The sequence below is a fragment of the Tachypleus tridentatus genome, chromosome 9 (genome assembly GCF_004210375.1).
Source record: "Tachypleus tridentatus isolate NWPU-2018 chromosome 9, ASM421037v1, whole genome shotgun sequence".
NCBI lineage: Eukaryota > Metazoa > Arthropoda > Merostomata > Xiphosura > Limulidae > Tachypleus > Tachypleus tridentatus.
In genome coordinates, this window is record NC_134833.1 from 77,966,440 (window position 1) to 77,986,072 (window position 19,633).

General features: G+C 33.9%; 1 protein-coding gene across 2 annotated transcripts in view; it reads left to right on the plus strand.

Moving 5' to 3' along the window:
• LOC143225550 (uncharacterized) overlaps window positions 1-19,633 on the plus strand; it is a 107,480-nt gene that overhangs the window by 18,812 nt on the left and 69,035 nt on the right. The window contains exons 2-7 of one of the 2 annotated variants that reach the window (XM_076455203.1): window positions 10,253-10,309; window positions 14,091-14,225; window positions 14,516-14,560; window positions 15,307-15,369; window positions 15,634-15,714; window positions 19,083-19,160. In XM_076455203.1, the coding sequence (XP_076311318.1) occupies window positions 14,142-14,225; window positions 14,516-14,560; window positions 15,307-15,369; window positions 15,634-15,714; window positions 19,083-19,160 (351 nt within the window). In that variant the 5' untranslated portion in view covers window positions 10,253-10,309; window positions 14,091-14,141. Of the gene's footprint in view, window positions 1-10,252; window positions 10,310-13,525; window positions 13,545-14,090; window positions 14,226-14,515; window positions 14,561-15,306; window positions 15,370-15,633; window positions 15,715-19,082; window positions 19,161-19,633 lie in introns of those variants that run through there. The other variant, XM_076455205.1, reaches the window with a different exon arrangement.

Here is a 19,633-nt window from a genome sequence, read left to right on the forward strand (position 1 = left end):
ATAAGAAGAGTGGGAGTGAAGAAAAGGATGGCCTTACCAGTGGTAAAGTTGTGAAGAAACGGAAATATGACGATACTTATTTAGATTTTGGTTTTACTTCGGTAGATGTCAATCATGAAGAGTGTCTGCAGTGTTTATTACGTCTAAACGTTTTGGCTCCAGAGTGCATGCTTCCAAGTAAACTAAAACGCCACTTAGAGACCAATCATCCTAACATGGCTAGTAAATCCTGTGATTATTTAACCAAAAAGTTAAAAAGAATTGAAAGACCAAAAAGATACATTTTTGAAACAAACCTCAATATCAAGCAACGCTTTGCTAGCATCTTACAAAGTGGCATATAGAGTCGCGAAATGTAAAAAGCCTCATACCACCGCAGAACTGATTTTACTGGCTGCAGTGGATATGGTGAACATTATGGTTGGTGAATCTGCGAGAGGACGGCTTTCAAAGGTGCCTTTATCCAACAATATTATCAGTCGTAGAATCTAATACATTACCGAAAACCTCAAAGATCAGCTAATTGAAAAATGAAAGGGAAGGAATTTGGGTTACAGCTAGATGATGCAACGGATAGTAACAAGAATGCTAATTTCATTTGCAACATACGCTTCGTGGATGGTGACAAAATTGTGGAAAACTTTCTATTTTGTAAAGGTATCACTGCAGGTACATCCTTGACACTTTTATGTGTGAAAACAACTTAGACTGAACTAAGTGCATTGGTATCTGTATCGATGGTCGTCGCTCTATGCCCCTCTGTTATGGAGGATTGCAGGCTCTCATACGAAGCAAAGCTCTTGATGCACCGTGGATGCACTGCATAATACACAGGGAAGTCCTTGCATCGAAGCACCTGAGAATTCCACTGAACCTAGTTCTGCAAATTGTGTTGAAAGTGGTGAACTTTATAAAAACTCGGCCACAGAAGGCGAGGTTTTTAAAAAAAAAACTGTGTGAGAATATGGGATATGAGCACACATCTTTATTACACTACTGTAGCTTGCGATGGCTCTTCCATGCGTTCAAATTACGACAGGAACTTTACTCTTACCTCGAAGAAGAAAACACAAATGTGCTAAAAACTTCTTGAATACTGATATTTTGTCAAAATTAGCATACCTGTGTGATCGCTTCGAAAAATTCAATGCGTTGAATTTCTCTCTGCAGGGAAGCAAAGCGCGCAATCTGAAACTCGCAGAGAAGGTTTCTGTCTTCAGAAAAAAGTTACTATTATGGAGAAGAAAAATGAATGAAGATTGTGGCAAAGACTGTTTTTCCCTGTTGCAGCAGTTTGTTACATCTAATGAAGTTGATTTGACCCACGAACTAAAATCTGTTTTTGAGGAACACCTAACACAGCTCAGTGACTGGTTTGAAAATTACTTTCTAGAAGATATGGAGAGGTTTGCATGGATCCAAGACCCATTCTAGGCTAAGGCTCCATTTGAATTTACTTCTGCAGAAGAAGAAAATCTTATTGAGCTGTCTTGTGATAAGACTTTAAAAACAAAATTTGGCAGCATGGAACTAACTGAGTTTTGGATATCAGTAAAAAATAAATATCCGCTGCTAAGTGTAAAGCTCAGAGAATCCTAATTTTAATCCTAATTAAAAGCTGGGTTTTCGGCGGTTGCTGTGATAAAAAGCAAGTACCGCGCGAAAATCAATACGGAACAGGAAACGAGGGTGACGGTGTCCAATCTGATTCCAAGGTTTGAGAAGCTGTACAGTGCCCAACATGTGCACACATCCCATTAGTAATTATGGTTATTTAAAAATAGAATAAAAATATTGTTTTTACTTTAAATGTACGTGTATCGTTCTTTCAAACGGCTACTAAATTGTTAGGACATAAATACTTATTAAATATTAAGTTGTTTGGACGTAACTACTTAATAAACAGAACTGTTAGGTTTTTTTTTTTGCTTAGGAGCGTCGTGAAAAAAAAAGTTCTGAGACACTAAGGGCACTGTAAACCTAGGAGGTTTGAGATACGCTGTGCTAGGCCTGTTTTGATAAGTGAATTAGTGGCACACCTGTACTGCGGTGAAATAGTATTGAAAAGAAATAATGAAGTTGCTATAACAAAGTGTAAAGAAGGTATACAGTTTTAAGCAAATATGGTTTTCGAAATTATCAGCCACAGTAGACGAATTAGCAAAGTACATAATTGTCGGAAGTAAGATGTTTGTCGGAGCCAAAGTCAGAAGTAGCTAGAAATTAATCAAATTTTGGTCGTGGTGTGTGTGCGTGCGCGTTTGTATATGTGTGTGTGTTTTCTGTAAAGTTTGCAAATTCGGAAATTAAAACAACAACAACAAACTTATGTGCTCATATCTCTAACAGGTAAAATGTGAAAGTCGTAGTTTGTTAGATATATACGACTATGAGGCGTGAGTGTTACATTTAGATATTTTTGTGAAGTTGTTCATGCAACAGTGTACGAATCATAAGCTATGTAGTTATAGTGTTATGAATTGGCGCTTGTTGTATTATTGTGCCATGTTAATGGAACATTATAAATGTTTCTCGTTGTTTTAATTGAATATCATTGCATCATAACATCTTGTAGGGTGCGGGACGTTCTAGGCCACTATCGGGCTGTTAATAGGCATCCAAAATGTATTTCGAACTAGACAGAGATAAGCAGGCAGATAGTTAGGTCTAGACCGCGTGACTGTAAGTTTGACCAGAAGTATAGTGGCGATTTTTAAAGTGAAATTATCACATATTGTATTATAATGAGTAGTGACGAATAATTTATCTTTTCAGTTGTGTTCTAAAGTAATTACACTAGCCTATGTGGATTTGAAGAAAAGAAACGGACATTTACTTAAAACTCTGGATACAGCTTTGGTAATTAACAGTGCAACGTTAGTAAAATTAATACCGATTGTATTGTGATAACACAGCACAGAAAAATAATTTGTGAATTGTGTATTCTAAAGAAATTGAACCAGCCTGTGTGAACTTTGAAGGAAAAAAAACAGACATTTACTTAAAACTATGGATACAACTTTGGTAACCAACAGTGCAATGAAAATTTGTATATATATATTTGACGTGTTTTAACATATTATTTTAAAGCAAGTGGACCGTATGCTGTTTGTTTATTGTTGAAATTTATCGTCGCCAAGTCACAGATACCTAGTGTAAAAGAATCTGGCCCATACATAAAATCTGGCCTAGATTCATTTGCATTTTTACTTCGTTTAATTTGCAAGTTTGAATCCATAATTACGTTTATAAACAGAAATTCAGCTTCAAGTAACTATCAGCTTTGAAAAATGGCTAGTCCTTTGTTGTACAAATAGTTCGAGTTGAATTTTATAAGCCTTAACACGTTTGTGGAAGAAATATAATAACATTGAACATTTATATTTCATACGTTTTCAGTTGTATGTGGTTTGTTTTGAATTTCACACAAAGCTACACGAGGGCTATCTGCGCTAACCGTCTCTAATTTAGCAGCTAGTCATTACCACCTACCGCAAACTCTTGAGCTACTCTTTTATCGACGAATAATGGGACTGACCGTCATATTATAACGCTCCCACGAGTGAATGGACGAGCATGTTTGGTGTGACGGGAACCCGAAACCACGACCCCAAGATTACGAGTCGAGTGCCTTAACCACCTGGCCATGTCGGGCCTGTTGTATGTGGATATACGCTACTGCTTTTGTTATATTGTGATGTAGGACAGAGAACTCGGGTTTTCTTTAGAATAGTTTTATTCACCAAAGGAAATAGCATGAACAAGACTATCAGCTGGTGGTTGAAATTATTTTTCATTGGAGAGAAAATAATAAAGGCGCTTCTCAAAACAGCTGTTTAGGGTCTAAAGAGATTTAGAAATCCGATCGGTTTCTATTATAAAAGTGTTTATAGAACTGGAAATGTTGCACGGAAACGAAGGTGTAGAATTTCGAATGATGTTAGAGAATGGCTACAAGTCACAGCTTACTACAGGAAACTTCTAATACTCTGGAATGGAAAGATATGTTGAATTTCATCTAAATGCTTCACAATGGGCTATATGCATTGTGTCCACCGCGGGTATCGAATTCCGAGGTTTAGCCCTAAACGTCATCAAACTTACTGCTGATCCACCATGGGCTCCAACAGAAAGAAAAAAGGTTCATGAATCATACACAACTGTGTTCTGTGCACACGAGGAAACACTTGCTTTGTTTCGCCGTTAAGCACAAAGCTACTGAATGGGCTTTCTGTGGTTTGCCCAATATTATTATTCAAGCCAGATTTTCAGTATTATATAACCTCAGACGTACTACTGAGACACCGAGGAGGGCGCATAAGTGTGTGTGTGTTTTTGAAATTTCGCACAAAGCAACTCGAGGGCTATCTGTGCTAACCGTCCCTAATTTAGCAGTGTAAGACTAGAAGGAAGGCAGCTAGTCATCACCGCCAACTCTTGGGCTACTCTTTTACCAACGAATAGTGGGATTGACCGTCACGTTATAACGCCCCCACGGCTGGGAGGGCGAGCATGTTTTGGCGCGACCCTCAGATTACGAAGCGCACGCCTTAACGCGCTAGGCCATGCCAGGCCTAGGGCGCATAAGAGAAAGGAAATATATACATCATACTGAATAAGAATATTGCCGGTTATTTATGTCTCAGAAACAAAAAACACAATAATGCACTACATCCTGTTTAACGTATACCGTATGTACCTTGTTGGTGATAATGACGAGTATTTATTTGATTGTATTTTGTATGCTCTGTATATATTTATCGATACACTCATAACAAGAGGATTTTGGACAACGCTTGTATAACTACTGTAAAATGTAAGTACACATGTTAAGGTGATATCTTTTATACAGCTTTGCAACATCAAGCAGAAGGTAGCACTATCTATGTATGAATGGCTCGAATTGTTCATCGAAATGGTATTTTAAATATCTCTTCAATAGTTTATCAGAAGTTTACAATACTATACAGTTTCCTTTTATAACAATATTTATGTAATCACTGAGTCACATGTTCTGGGAGTGTCTGTAAATATCACAGCAAAAAAATTGAATTTCTTGTTCTTCTATTTTATTACACGATAACTCAAAACCAAAACAATGGTGTCAGCTAGTTTAAGTGAGGTGACAGTTTTAAATGGAGTATCTGCTTTCTACAGCTTTATTAATAACACTTGCAACTTCCCTACTATCTTGTTTGCAATGTTTCTGAAGGAGTGATATCAGTCATCCCGATATTTATTTCCTTTTTGAATTTTTTTACTTGTATAATATAATATAATGTGTATAAAATATTGCAGGAAAATAATTTAATACTATCTATATATCTGTTGTATGAATAATTTCCTCTTTAGTTTATGTATTATATATGCATATTAGTGGAATCACAACATTCCACAATGATATTGCTTTTCTTGGCTAAAATGAAGTTAGTTTATCTTTGATAATAATTTCTTCGTACAAATTTTAATTTTTCTTGCTCGTATTTCATATCAATATTGAACATTAAAAATGTTCGGTTACATCATTTCCTCATGCGTAGTTTGTTTATAGAAAGCGCATAGTCAAGTGATTAGTGTGTCAGGCTGAGGATAGAAGGGTCTAGGGTTCAAGATATAATGTTAGTGAATACGTTCCGCACTTTAGTTGTGATAATATTAACAATCCGTCTCTTTATCGGTTAAAAAAAAAGGACAAGTCATTTTAAGAGTAAATTCTAGCTGCCCTCCCGCTTATTTTTGCATTATAGGGGTCTTTGACCTGGCCCTTTAGCTCACGTGAGCATAAGGTGCAGTTTTTAAAAACTTGAATTTCGTTGTAATGATTAAATAAAATTATTGATTTATCACGAGGAACTAATCAATACCATGTTAAATTCTATTTTTACTGCGATTTCTTTTGGAGGGATTGGAATTTTGAATTAACTTTCTCCTTCACTGATGTGTTTTACATTTTGAAGAGTCAAGGTTACGTACTAAACTTTATATATTTTTTTCCGTTTAGTGGAAACAGTATTTACGTAATCTGTCAGGTCATCTCATAAGTAATATCCGAAAATTTAATACAGAAAGTGCATCATCATTTCTGTCTTTGTAGAAAGCTTTAATGACTAAAATATGTCGTAGAACGTGTATAAAAATGTCTAGACAAATAAAAGAAAGTAATTCAACTCCACTTTTTCAGATCATTAATCAAATAAACCCTTATGAAGATGAATGTGTCAGAGAAGCCCGTTAGGCATATAATGTTCTTGAGTTTAAAAAAGGCAATAGTGCAGCAGAAACTACACGAAACATTTAAGGTGTTTATGGTGTGGAATCTCTCAATGAAAGAAAATGTTGAAAGTGGTTTCCGAAGTTCGGATCAGGTGACTACAGCTTAAGTGATGCGCCACGTTCAGGTCATCCTGTTGCGTTTAATGATGACTTGCTGCTGGCTGCACTTGATGAAGACTGTTCTGTAACAATTGAAGAACTGGCGCAGAAGCTTAATTCAACCATTTTAACCCATTCAACAGTTCACCGTCATCTGCAACAGCTTGGAAAGGTGTCAAAATTATAAAAGCCAACCTTAGAGCAAGAGTGGACATTTGAACTTCTCTGCACTCTCGTGAACGTAATTCACTTTTTTTTTTTTGGACAGGTTAGTGAGTGGCGATGAAAGATGAATTTATTATGAAATGTTAAATGCCGCAGACAATGGCTCAGTGCAGGTAAACTGGCTAAAGCACAGCTTAGAATGAACCTCCACCATAGGAATGTCTTGTTAAGCATTTGGTGGGATATTGGTGGTGTGATCCACTTTAAGTTGCTGCTACTCAATGTTACGATTACATCAGACTTCTATTGTCAACAGTTAGAGCACTTGAATGTTGCACTGAAAGAAAAGAGGTCTGCTTTAATCAATCGTAAAGATGTTGTGTTACACCAGGATAATGCACGGCCCCATATAGCAAGAATCACACCTAGAGAGATTGAAGAGCTAGGCTGAGAAAAACTTCCACATCCTCCTTATTCTACAGATCTTGCCCCATCTGATTAACATCTATTCTGAAGTTTGCAGAACTATCTTGATGGAGAAGATTTTGGAACACATGAAGATGTCAAAACTACCTTCTCTACATTCTTTTCCTCCAAACTCCAAGAATTTTATAGAAGTGACATTCAGAAGCTTGTGAATTGTTAGCAGAAAGTAATTAATAATAGTGGAACATTCAATATTGATTAAATAACATTAAAAGCGTTTGAAATAATTTCTATTTTTCTCAACCTAAAACCGGACATTACTTGAGGGATGACCTGATACTTTGCTGGTTCGTTTATAAATTTGATACACACAAATAAAAAGGAAACAAAGCTTTTAATGCTAATTCAGCCGTATTGTTTTTCATTTTAAACTGATGAAGATTTAAGTAGTTGATGAAATATATAGAACTTGGAAAATATACTCTTGATATATCATTATCAGTTATCAAAGTGCTTTACAAATCAGGTAGATCCTTTTCCTCACCATTGGTCTGCCCAACAACCATTGTATGACTAAATATCTTTTTTACGGCTTAAGGAATCATCTCACATGTTATAGTATTCTATTTATAAATTCATGGGATTAGTTGTAATAAATGACCAGATTGTGTATTAGTGAAATTTTGAAATACGACGATTCTTTTTTTTTTTTCTTATAGGAATTTCAGCTTTCACATAAAATTAATATTTGGGATATAGTTAATGTACGCACAAAGTGTTATCTTTTCTCCAGTGAAAACTAAAAATTAGTTTGATTATTCATTTTTTAACACACGGGAAATTTCTATTATCGTTTTGTTGATTATTAAATTTAAGTAAAATAAAATACCAAGTGCACTATTTATGAAACCATGAAAAATCTGTGTATATAAATTTGATGTATAGAAAGAACCCTGCACACAGAAAACGTAGTTAGAATAATTATTTTGCCAAGTTTATTTACTTTGAGTCCCTATTAACTCGAAATGTCATGTTGCAAAAAATAACAAAAAGAAAAAAAAACTTTCACCAATTAAGATAAAATATGCTCTTATTTATTAACTTTTAATTTTTGACCATCATAAATATTCAAAACATGACTACTCACTTCATCTCTGTACGTTTGTTTGTTTTTTGAATTTCGCACAAAGCTACTCGAGGGCTATCTGTGCTAGCCGTCCCTAATTTAGCAGTGTAAGTAGCCCAAGAGTTAGCGGTGGGTGGTGATGACTAGCTGCCTTCCCTCTAGTCTTACACTGCTAAATTAGGGACGGCGATCGCAGATAGCCCTATTGTAGCTTTTAGCGAAATTCAAAAGCAAAATTAGACTACTTTAAAATTTAAATACACTCTTAGACAAAAACAATTATATAACTTTATTGTTTATCGATGAAATTAGGATTAAGTTACTAAACGTATATTTTAACTGTTGTGTATTATTACTTATTTCGGACAAGTCTCTGATTTACTACGTTACGTATGTCAATGTATTACTATTTTGAATAACCAAAAATTTAGAAGTTTTGTTTGTTTTGGAATTTCGCACAAAGCTACTCGAGGGCTATCTGTGCTAGCCGTCCCTAATTTTGCAGTGTAAAACTAGAGGGAAGGCAGCTAGTCATCACCATTCACCGCCAACTGTTGGGCTACTCTTTTACCAACGAATAGTGGAATTAACCGTAACATTATAACGCCCCCACAGCTGAAAGGGCGAGCATGTTTAGCGCGACGGGAATGCGAACCCGCGACCCTCAGATTACGAGTCGCACGCCTTAACACGCTTGGCCATGCCGGGCCGAAACGTACATTCCCCAGGTAAGGTCCGAACTCACAACTTCAAAATAGAAGTCGCATGACAAAAAACATCACTATTCTTCCTATTAGTTCCAATTAGTTTTGGCAATTGCAAGCGAAAGCATGTTAGGACCTGTAGGTGATCCACGTATTTTTTGTCTCGACAGAGTGGTTCGCGAACAAAAAGTTTGAGAATAAGTCAGTGGTAAACTAGTTCACTGTGTACAATTGTTACAAAATTTTGTGCACTTGGCTTAAAAGTAAAGTTATTGAAATAATTAAATTAGAAAATTTCTTAACGTGTGACTTTTTCCATTCGGTAAATAACAATTTCATATCAAAGAAATATTAGGCTGAACGTTTCAGAGTATGTTTTATATAATCAATTTGTATTACAGCACAATATTTTCATTAAGGCTTAAAGGGATATGATTTTCACAGTTGACAATTGTGTAATAATTAAAGCGATGCTGCAAGAAAACACATAGATAAAATGATAGAAATGTTTTATATTATAAATCTGCTTTACAAAGTGATATTTTTATTAAGACTAAAAGGAATGTGATACTTAACTTGACATTATTGCAATAATTACACGAGGGATAGGGGAAACACCTAGACAAAATTTAAGGCGAAAGGCTTAGAGTAGACGAGCTAAGAAGTAAAAATGATGCTTTTTGGTTTTTTCTGTTGTTTTATATCTCACCTTGGTTCTCAAACAGCTTTGCAAAGTTAAATCATATATTCGTTGTTGATGAATGTGAAGTTCTGACAAGAAGTTTATTTTTCAAAATAAAAATAAAGCTTCCATTACTACTGCCGAGAAATGTGGTTAATTAAACACAAAATGTTTAAACATATTTCTTACCCACCGCAAGACTAAATTAACCAAAAAAAACAAAAAAACAACCCGCTATATTCTTGGTGAGTGTTATTTATCGCATAAAAATAAAACCTTAGAGCCTTTAAGTAGTTATAATTATTAAAATTTTATACTTATGAATAAATTTTTATTTTAATATCGTGAATTTTTAGTCAGATGTTTGAAACATTTATGGCTACAATTCCAAAAGACGAGCGCTGAATGTATACAGCAAGTTTTTCTTATTTTAGTGATTATGTTTTTTGCTTATTCTTTTGTAGTTACGCATAAAGCTATCTGTGCTTTGCTCAACACAGGTATCGAAACCTAGCTTTTAGCGTAGAAGTCTAGTACTACTAAGAGCAGTGGCGTATATGTCATACGTTCACAGTTCAAAAACTTCAGTTACTACTTTGAGGAAATATCAGTCCTAAAGACAATATTTTAAAAGCAGTTTGTGTTGTGTTTTCGTTGAATATTTTATAGCATGTATTTGTGTTATTAGAGTGCTCTAAATAAAATAGTAATGATTTTAAAAAGTTAGGTTGTTGTATTTTACATGACAAAATTTAACACGGAATTTTTATTTTATAGGTTTGTCGAGGTTGTAAAGTTCAGCCATGCATTTGCGTTGGCGATAAAGGAATTTCTGTAAGTAACATTGGAATTTTAATATAAAACCTTTTGTATACAGATTCTATGGCTTATTTATTAGATAGATTAATCAAATTTAAGTGTATTATATTTGTTAAAGAATGTAATATTACGAAATATCATTACTTCAATTAAATAAGTTGACAATTATACATAGCCAAAGTGAAACTCACAGATAATAATCATATATTTTACATTACCGAAACATTCATTCAAAAAAGTGTATTCGAATGTTATTAACCTTTAAATAAAGCAAGATTTTCAGTGTAATTAAAGCTGAATAGACAAAACATTGATGAAGATATTTGTTACTCGTTCATCAGTTCATCTCAGCCCATCCTTTGATTTTTGACAGAGTTGTTTTATTTTCAAATGGCTATGGTTTGCATTAGACTGAACAAAATTAAACGTTAACTGATCTATATATATCTAAACTACAGTCTAGTTGTTGATTAGATTATATTTGTTAAAGCAAGGATAAAATTTGAATACTGACAATATTATTTTAGTATCTTAGAACTGAAATTAAACTGTAAGACTTACTTTGTTTGCTGGCTAGGTTGATGAAATTGAGACACACTGAATATATCAATGGTTAATATTTATTTTTGGTTTCTAGCCATGTTAACTTTGTTACAAATAAATTGAACTTAAAATCTGCTAATGTTAAAATCTGACAGGTTTTATATGAGCTGGTCAAATTTATTTAAAATATTATTGTTATTATTATTTAAATTCAAAGTGATAGGCTAATTAAATGATATTTTTTTGTACTTGTTAATTTTTTCCAAGTTGACACTGAAATAAGATACTGGAGTGCGCTTTTCATACCAATGTTTGTAAATATTTAGGATTCAAAGCAAGAGGTTAGCCTGATGCCATTCTCATTCTCGCCGATTTAATTGGAACAGGGAATATACATACTAATATACTTCTAATGGCTCTCATTGAACATCAGGTTAGATCACTCCTTGCAGTATTAACAGCCTAAGCTTAACGCGTCGTGCATAGACTCCAAAACAGACACTTTCAGTGTCATGTCCCACTGAAATTCCAAGCACCACTGAAGTCGTGATTTCTTAATTGAATCTATGCAAGAGGCTTTTCAGAATTTTTACCAGCTTTCATATGACAGCTTTTACAATTTCCTTCGCATAGCTACTATTAAACGAACGACTTAGTTGAAACATAGCCTGACCTTTGTTCAGTCTTTCCAAGTATGTCTAACTAGTTCCATTAGAAAGACATCAGAATTTAACAGTTACAAAGTTTTGTAGTAGCAAAAGTATCTACTTTAGATTGCTACTATATGTACACTTTAAAAACAAACGCCTGTGAAATGAGTACAAAAAAAAACTGAAATAAAATGGTGTTTGACAGTTATGCTCTTGCTAGATGGATACTAGCTATTATGCCCCATTTGAAAGTAAAAGAGGTCTTTGCTCTAATCCATTATCTTGCAAACTGACCTCGATAGGATCATGTTTGGATTTATAAAGGTTGAACATTTATCTGCCACATTACACAGTTTGTCTATTCTGCATGTGTAAGTATATAATAGGCCCGGCATGGCCAAGCGTATTAAGGTGTACGACTCGTAATCCGAGGGTCGTGGGCTCGAATCCCGGTCGCACCAAACATGCTCGCCTTTTCAGCCGTGGGGCGTTATAATGTTACGGTCAATCCCACTATTCGTTGGTAAAAAGAGTAGTCCAAGAGTTGGCGGTGGGTGGTGATGACTAGCTGCCTGCCCTCGAGTCTTACACTGCTAAATTAGGGACGGCTAGCGCAGATAGCCCTCGAATAGCTTTGCGCGAAATTTAAAACAAACAAACAAGTATATAATATGTTTTACAAATGCGCAGATAGACTTCAATAAAGTATCTAGTCAGCATATCATTTTATTCAATAGGAAAATGAATGAATAGACCATAAGGACTCGTATTTTTTGCATTAATGAATATAATTATTTTTGGTGTTGTAATAAATAAAAACCAATAGATCATTTAAGCTTTCAATTTTTAAACAGCAAAAGAAGTATTACTCTTGTAACTAATTCAGATATGACAGTTCTTTTGACAGAGTCGTGCCATTTTATGAATTTTTTTTGTACCAACGGGTTTATAGGAAATATTTTAATCTCCAGTAGTATGTCTTTATCATTATTAATGGCCTATAATATCATATAAGCCTGTTCATTAATTAGTATTTTTTATTCCAGTTATTTTTATTATTACTTTTTTTAAGTACAACTAGGAAGTAATTAATAATTAATTTTATCTTACGTAGCGGTTTGTTTATTGAATTTCATGCAAAGTTATTGAAGGACTTTCTGCGTTAACCGTTTCTAATTTTTGAATGGTAGACAAGTTAGAAAACAGTTATTTGACGTCATTTATCTCAAATGCTTTTTATTAATGAATGATGAGATTTATTATCACATTATAACACCCCCACGAATAAATTGCGGGCATGCCTGGCGACAAGTTTTGATTCTGCGACCTGCAAGTTGTGAGTCGGGTGCTCAAAATACTAAATCATATTAGGCACACTACATTTCGGCTGTATTCTGCTGCATTCTTCAATAAGGCCCTAAAAATGATTATGTATTTGTGATTTACGGATTGAAATGCTGGATTGACCTTGATAAAAATTTGGTACATTATCTGCCAACTGGGGTTTTCTTCCACTAGAAGATGCCACAAAATGAAACAATATGGCTCAGATACCTGTAATTCTATCGGCGGTAATATATAGGTTGTCACATAATTGATAGTTTGTATATTCAAAAAAATTTAGTATAATATTCTCCATTGTCTTTGTATTCAGCATGCAACCAAACAAAGAAATTGGCTACCAAAAAAAGGTTTTTAAATAGCGCTAAAAATAACTTTCATATAACTTTTTTCAACACAAAACTCCCAAAAGTATTGTGAATTCTGTTTTTTAGGTCTCCAACCAAAGGAATTTATATATACTGAAAATCTTAAACCAAGGTGTCACTAAGCGCTGGCACACAGGTCCTGTGCCCGAAATCCCTATTTGGTGCTTAAAAAATTGGAATATCAAAAAAAGCCATGATCAATATGATGCTTAACTACCGAAGATCCTCGACTGTGGGAGACGAGTCTCGATTCTTTTAATTAAGCAGATAGCGACGAATCTGATTGCAACAATACTGTGCATTTTATTTATTTACCACAGCCCCTTGTGACTCTTTCCTGAGTCTAGAGTTTGAGTAGCCTTGATATATATTCAATCTCTGTGTTCTGTTAATTGCATTGTTTAAAATTAAATAAGTGAATGAAACCTAATATAAGTGAACATTAGCATCGAACTTAACTATCATTTATTATAAGTGCTGAGGATTTTGTTTGTCAAAGAATATTTTATTACTTTATCCTTACATTCAATGGCAAAAAGCAAATTATTAATATTTAAAATATTCTTGAGCATTGTAAAGAGCCTCGTTGACGTGTGATACCTACAGATATGTCTTTTTTTAGGGCTAAATATCAAATTTAATAGCAAAGAACATGTTTTATGTATATCATAGAGATTATACTCAATAGTTCATGTTGATAAAAAGAAATCTGGATTTCTTTTAATATAAATAATTCAATGTAGATTTATTCAGATATTTTATAAAACAGCAATAAAGTGATTGAAGATATAAGTCATCAATGCTCATTTATGGGCTTAGTAAAATTTTTGCTCTACTACTTATCAGTAAGCATGAACATTATTTTGATTATCCTTCATAACCTTTCATTTTCAGGGTATTGTAGGCCTTCCAGGAATCTTAGGTCCACCTGGACCACCTGGTCGTATGGGTATGGAAGGACCTCGTGGCCCAACTGGTAATCGTGGAGAAAGAGGAGAGATTGGGGTTATAGGTCAACAGGGAATTAGGGTTGGTTTATAGATGTATGTAAATAATGGATAAAATGAAATAGAATGACAAGTTAGAAAAAAAGCCCTTTTTAATGTTTTTAATTAGAAAACAACATTTAGAAATTATTCTTCAAAAAATTTAATCAATTTAATGATATACAAATAATATTTCACTAGAAAATAGAGTATGAAATAAAAATCTAATTACTCTGAAGGTATAGATACAAATCATGTAATTCCAGCAATATCCTTTTGAATGAAGTGTAATATCCTAATGTAATTCAGAATTTTTTTTTTCTAAATCATTAGGGAGAACAAGGTACTACAGGATTCACAGGGCCTTCTGGTGTTCCAGTAAGTTAAAAGTCCAATTCATATCATTGTATTATAAAACTGTATTTTCCAATGTCTGTTACCATGGTTTCAAGTTGTTAGTATTACAAGGAAGATGTTTTCTAATCATTACTAGACTGCTAAGAATTACTCTAGATATTAACATTTAATGAGCTGTTTTTGTACATAATTACACAATAGTAGTATTTTCTTAAGAATGCCTTTATGCAACGAAGTATAGAGGATTGTTGCATTATTACTTAATATTTCATAAATAGAAGTGTGTCTTTTTCATATGTATGTCACTATGTGTTCACACTCCCACTAAAATATATAAGTCATGTTGGAAAATACATTTCTGAATAAGCATACCTAAAGTTTTTTAGTTTCTGTCAGTTGACACTGTTGTAAAATGTTATGTTTGCCTCTAAGAATATTTATTATTTTATGATAGCATTGTATGAAGTGTTGATAGTGAGGAAAGGTACAGCAGGTTTTTTTGTTTTTTTCCAGCACTAGGTAATATTTGTCTGATTAAGCATGTTTTTTTTCGATGTTTTGTAAAACATGTCGGTAGATGCAGGTTTTCTATTAGGATTAAACATAACAAATTAACTTATTTATTTTGTGGAAGCTCAAATTTATGTGAAGATGTTATAAAAATTTGATATTGAATTTTCAGTGTAACAGTCTAGTACACTTCTACCTTATTCCAAAGGCTGAATTTCTTAAGGTACATAAATATTAAGTACAATTTTTATTTGCAGGGTTTAACTGGAGATAAAGGATTAAAAGGAAAGCAAGGATTTCCAGGATGTAATGGAACAGATGTGAGTATTAAATTCAATAATTTTGTAACAGTTAGTAACTTTGAGTTCAGAAACTGATAGTGTGAAGTCTCAAATATATACTATTTATTTCAAAATTGATTTTGTGCTCTTTTATAAATTGTTTTATTTTATAGTTATTGAATAATAAAAACCTTGGATTTTAACCTTTGATTCTTCTTATCATTCTTGTAACAGCTATTAAACAAAGCTTGAGTTTAATTCTAAGTATGTGTGCATTGAATACATAGATTCTGTTGATTTTAGGGAAAGCCTGGCCAATCAGGAAATCCAGGAATACCTGGTGCAAGGGGCTCACCTGGTCCACTTGGAGATTATGGGATAAGGGTAAAAAACGTTTTATTGCATAAAAGGTTAACTGTAGTTTTGCATTTTATTTGTAACTTTTGATGACTAAGAAAGAAGTATTAAGGAGATTGAGAGCAAAAATATAGTAATTTTGAAAGCATTTCATTATAATATTTATTATATTAAAACTTCTAGGCAGTATTTTTTAAAATATGGTATTATTCTAGTTTTATTTTTGTAATTAAGCTAGAATATAATATTATTAAATCATTTTATGAGCAAAAGCTTTCAAAGTCTTACTGTATCACTAGCAACTTACGTGTTAAAATAAAAAAATAGCATAAAATATTCATCTATTTACCTATCAGCTTGAACTTTGTAGTCAATGTTAAGTCATAATTTAAGATCACACAGAATTTTCAAATATATCGTGTTTAAGGTGAGAGATACATATATAAAGTTCCAACATGGTACTTATCTCTGCTCGTAAGATTGCTATTTTTGTTCAGTGTTGCTCTTTAGGTGTGAACCTTTTCTTTATGCATTCCACAAGCCTTGCAATCCCCCCTTGTTGAAATTTGTATATTCCATCATGTTTGTCATGCAAATCATCATGTGTCATCTCTTAACTTTTAGTAGCATGACATGCTCATTTGATGCATGAGACTTTGGCTAAATTCATGTACCAAACCTTCATTTCTCATTTGGTAGGGTTTGATTTCAGAAGTGTGTTTAGTGCTTCTAGTGTGACAATTTTTTTTGCATAAAGTAGTACTTTTTGGAGTTTATTTTTTGTATCATCTTTTTTAGCCTAATCATTCCATTCTCCCTAAGACATCAGCAGGTTGGGAGGGTTATTTATCCTTTTCTTCTGTTTCTCTTCCTTCTATATTTCATCTTTACCCTAAACTGGATCTGAATAGGCTTTAGTGTCCATTCAGGGTACTTTATTATTATATAGAATTTATTGCTAATTCTTGGGGTATGTGCAACTAACGTTTTATCCTATGACAATTCTCCTCACTTCATGACCTTTCATCTTCTACTCGTAAGAATTAGATGTGCCATTTGGTTTATTTTGCCTAGGCTTTTCTGCCTTTTCTCTCTCGTACCTTATTCCTTCCATTAGATCCAACATCTCATCTCTTTTTTTTCATCATTCAAAGGAGGAGTTTCTACAATCTGGCATGTGAACTACTCTCAGTACATTAATCTCCAACTATCTTCATTGCACCATGCTTTCCTCTGTATCAGAGTTTTGTTTACTACCTGTGGCCATTCTCCAGACTTCAGTGTAACTTTAACTGCTAAGTTTTCTTCATTTCCTTTTCTTTTCAGGGTCATTTTTCTTCCTTTTCATCACATGAATTCTGCTGTGTAATGGGTGTAGCCTGACCAAGTATTCTTTAAATTTAAATCTGCACTGCAAGCTATGTTGACTCACATTTCCTCATCCATGGATTTGCATGCTCACTGTAGGGATGGGGTGTTTCACAAGATTACTTGACAGTGAATTACCGTGCAATAAATTTTCTTCATAAACATAGTTGTTTCACACCATATCATTCATACCCTACATAGGTAAAGCTGAAGGGAATTACTGCCCATACCTCCATGTATTTTATGAGTGAGGTTTTGTGGTCACCCATTGCACTGTTTCTTTGGGCTTTCCACTGAATTGTCACCTTTCTTTCCTCAAGTGGAGTATGGTAGTCCTTACAACTTCCAGTTTCAAGCTTCTAGAGTGGTTAACTATAGAGGCACACTACTGTATGTGTTCAACAAGGATAAGGTTGAAACCATTCAGTTGAGAGCAGGGCATTTGTGTTCTTCTGGTGTAGATACAACATGACCTTCAGAGGAGTTGAGCCTTCACCTTGCTGTTTGACTCAGCCTCCTGACACCAATTACACAGCTACTGGAGTCAAGCCATCACCTTCAAGTTTATGTGGCCTCCTGATACCTATTACACACTTGCTGGAGTTGAGCTGTCACTTTCCTGGTTGATATGACCTCCTAATACTATTTACACAACCATGGGAGTTGAGCCATCACCTTAAAAGATGATGTACTTTTTCACTTCCTTTTACACAAATAATGGAGTTGAGTCATCACAACTGCAGATCACACCTTTTAGTGGGAGACCAATCAACATAAGTCTTCATGAGGATTTGAGTGATTTATTTTCTCCCTCAATTGCTCCATCTGTTTATTTGGTCACAGCTGTAATTTGTGGGATTGTTCCAGTATTATCCATGACTGTTCATTGCCCTCTTCCTGTGGGGATGTTATTGTTTTTGGATTGTACCAGCATGTGTCATGGTTGGGGGTGTTGATTTTGTAGGTTAGACATCCTTTCAGTACTGGATGACAATTCCTGGATTGATAGGTTCATAATGAGCCTTGTGGCATATCCAGGAATCAGTGTATTATTTATTCTACACATGGGAGAAGAATATACTTGACTCAGAGGTGGTGCAGTTCCCCTTTTCTATTCTTCATCTCTCATTGTTAGAAGAATCTTTTGGACACTTTTGGTGGTACTTCTTTCATTCTTTTGCACTGGTTCTTCCTACTTTTCATTGTGAGATTCTAGTTGATTTTGTGAGCAGTAGAGGAGTGTAGAAGGTGTCACATGCATCATGTGAGCATGTTATGCTTCTATTGGTTAAAAGATGATGCATGATGATTTACATGAGAATTCATTTAAATATATGATTTACATGAGAGACCTGTAGAAATATTATAGGAAAAGGTTTGCATATAGAGGGCACCACTGAACAAGAATAGCTAATCTAGTGAAAGGAGGTAAATTCTTATTGGAAATATATTGTCAGTATAGGAAAATTATATCTGATTTATGTTTGAGAAGAGAATTTTATTTTAGTTTGTATAATGGGTTGTGTTTAAAAGAGATAATTTTGAGAGCTTGTTGAAGAACAAGTCTTTGCAATAGTTTGTTAACTGCACTTAGTTCAAGGAGAAATCTTTACAGATCTATGTCAAGTAATGTATTTAAGGAAATATTTTCTTGTTGATCTGTCTAATGTGTCAAAAAATGTGATATGCATTAGGAGGAATCTTTTTAGAATTTTTTCCTAAAATGTCATGCCAAATATGATATTTTACTGTAGTTTATTTCAGCATATTGTTTTCAAAAAAATTTCATGCAGTATTTTTAATGTGTGATGTTTAGAAATATTGTTTAATGACATTGTTGTAGTGTGCTGTGTTTAATAAGAGAAGTTTATAATAGATTTTGTAATCTTCATGTTTTTAAAAGTTGTTTAGAATTGATTTTCAAATGATCAGCTCTTGGAAAGAATTGTGAAGAAATATCTTCATAAACAACTTCTGTTAGAATAGTCTCTGTTTGAGGAAAGATGTATCTTAGTTTATTCTTTCAGGGGGATCCTGGAGATGGAGGTATTAATTCTATAGGAGTTAAAGGTGAATCTGGTGACGATGGTCAACCTGGAACTATAGTAAGACATTTCCTTACTTTAAAAACAGTTTGTAATTTTTGATTTTGCTAAGTGCATTTACATATTTAAAGTGAACTTCATTTTTATTAAGATTTTAGTAATTTATAGTAGTGATTTTTTAAACAGAGGTATCAGAACTGTAAGTATATTATAATATTAATTTTTTAGAGAGTATGCTTTCAGATCCTCTAGATTGAGCTGCTAAAAGCAGCTCTATATACTTTCAATTTTTATTGTAACACTTGCATGTTTAGCCAAGTGCCCACTCTTTTTCAATGCCTTTCTACATCAATGTTCAGTGTAAATGTTGAATGAGAGATGTTTATTTACACTTGGTGTGATTTGCACTACGTGGCCAAAAGTATGTGGACACCTGACCATCACACCCACATGTGCTTGTTGAACCTCTCATTCCAAAACCATGGGTATTAATATGGAGATGCTCCCCCCTTTGCTGCTATAACAGCCTCCAC